The sequence below is a fragment of the Euwallacea similis genome, chromosome 37, assembly GCF_039881205.1.
Source record: "Euwallacea similis isolate ESF13 chromosome 37, ESF131.1, whole genome shotgun sequence".
NCBI lineage: Eukaryota > Metazoa > Arthropoda > Insecta > Coleoptera > Curculionidae > Euwallacea > Euwallacea similis.
Window position 1 is genome coordinate 1,019,549 of NC_089645.1, and position 2,173 is coordinate 1,021,721.

General features: G+C 46.2%; 1 protein-coding gene across 1 annotated transcript; it reads left to right on the forward strand.

The window, feature by feature from the left end:
* The first annotated feature begins 623 nt into the window (after nucleotides 1–623).
* On the forward strand, nucleotides 624–1,513 carry LOC136418719 (uncharacterized). The gene is made up of 2 exons (XM_066404886.1): nucleotides 624–779; nucleotides 920–1,513. The coding sequence occupies exons 1-2, from the start codon at nucleotides 624–626 to the stop codon at nucleotides 1,511–1,513; spliced, it is 750 nt and encodes a 249-aa protein (XP_066260983.1).
* The last annotated feature ends 660 nt before the right edge of the window (nucleotides 1,514–2,173 follow it).

The window sequence follows — 2,173 nt, forward strand, 5'->3', positions numbered from 1 at the left end:
AGTGTCCTTAACAATGTGGTCATTGAGTAGATAGGAGACTTATTACGTAACCCCCCAGCTGGGGACATGTTCCCGGCAATAAAAGACAGGCTCATCGCATTGTTTTCCGAGTCCGAAGAACAGAAATATAAGAAACTAGTCTCACACACGACACTGGGGGGCAAAAAGCCGTCACACCTGTTAAATGAAATGGCAGGATTGGGCGGTACATCGGTGTCGAAACGGCTACTCAAATCAATGTGGCTGCAGTAGCTCCCAAATCAGATCCAGTCAATTCTAGCTGGCAGCAATGACTCAATGGAGCACTTGGCAACGAGGGCAGATCAAGTCGCTGAGATCCTACAGCCTGGTGTGTACCAGATCCAGCAACAGCCTGAAACCCCTAACTTTAGCAGCCAACCTTAGCTGAAAGCTTGCGTCGGCTTACTTTGGAGGTGAAGGAAATTAAAAAAAAATCCCACTTCTGACACCACAGGGAAGATCGCAAAGCCGGAGAAGCTCAGGAACAACAGGCCGGAAAAAGTCAAGATCATTAGGCCGGAGACAGCAGGACTCTGGAACATGCTGGTATCATCGACGATTCAAGGAGAAGGCCACCAGGTGCTTACTGCCTTGCAATTTCAATGAGCAAAACTAGCCCCCACGTCGCCAACGTGGAACAGCCAGATCGCCACGCGTCCAGCTCTCCAGCCCCCACTAGTAACAAGATAAGTACTTATAGGCTAGCCATTAAGGACGATTTAACGGGGATCAGATTCTTCATTGACTCTGGTGCCGAGGTATCAATAGTTCCCCGCTCGAATAGGGACCAGCGTGTTGAGACCCAGTTCAATTTACTCGCAGCAATAATACACAGATACCTGCATACGGCAACAAGCATTTAGCTGCCAGCCTAGGCCTGCGACGGAAATTCACGTAGAATTTCATCATAGCAAAGACGGATATTGCCATCATAGGCGCAGACTTCCTGCATCATTTCAACGTGCTGGTCGATATGGGACGCAGTAGAATCATAGACGGTACCACGCAAGTGGTCAGGTATGGACAGGTGAAACTTGCTAACACGTATTCGGTTTGTATCATTTCGGCATCCTGCAAATATGGTGAAATTCTAAGGCAATTCTCCAACCTCACCAAATTCATCTTTACTCCCAGCGATTTAAAGCATAATACCTCACACGTCATCCACACAAACGGACCGCATGTCTGTTCAAAAGCGAGATGGTTGCCCCCGGAGAAGCTTAAGTTGGCTAAACAGGAGTTCCAGTACCTACTCGAGATGGGTATCTGCCGACCCTCTAAAAGCCCTTGGGCTAGTCCGCTGCACATAGTCCCAAAGAAAACAACAGGCGAATGGAGACCTGTAGGAGATTACCGCCGCCTGAACTCGGCAACAATCGAGGACAAGTACCCAGTTCCAAACTTGCACGACTTCTCGCATTTTTTTAGAAGGAAAGACCATCTTCACAACACTACACCTCGTACGTGCATATCATTAAATCCCCGTCGATGAGGACTCAATCACGAAAACTGCTATTATTACCCCATTTGGGTTATTCGAATTCACCCGCATGCAATTCGGATTGAGAAACGCAGCGCAATCTTTCCAGAGATTCATTCATGAAGTACTGAAAAATCTGGACTTTTATTTCCCATACATCGATAATATCCTGATAGCATCCGAGAACGAGGCGCAACACATAAACCACCTTAAGACGATATTTTAATGTCTACAAAAATTCGAGTTGACCATCAACCCGGAAAAATGTATTTTTGTTGAGGAACAGGTCAAGTTTCTAGGTTATCAAGTCTCTCAGCAAAGTTCCACACCGCTTCAGGAGAAGGTAGCAACCATTGTTGAGTACCCTCTGCCTAAAACTGTTTCAAACTTGTGGCGTTTCCTTGGTATGATCAATTTCTACGGAAAATGCATACCAAAAGCAGCTCACAACCAACGAGTTCTACACGAGTTACATAAGAACGGCAAGAAGAACAATAAGACTCCCATAAACTGGACGGAGGAAACTCAAACAGCCTTCGAACAATGCAAGAAGGACATAGCAAATGCTGCAATCCTGGTGCACCCTAGCTCATCAGCATCAATTTCACTCACAGTAGACGCTTCCGATTTAGCAATGGGAACAGTAGTAGAACAATTTGAAGACAACTTATG

Bases quoted from the DNA above. Each gene is read 5' to 3' on its own strand.
- LOC136418719 (XM_066404886.1), top strand. From the start codon at position 624: ATGAGCAAAACTAGCCCCCACGTCGCCAACGTGGAACAGCCAGATCGC. The intron at 780-919 runs GTATCAATAGTT...AAATTCACGTAG, and splicing joins TCATTGACTCTGGTGCCGAG to AATTTCATCATAGCAAAGAC.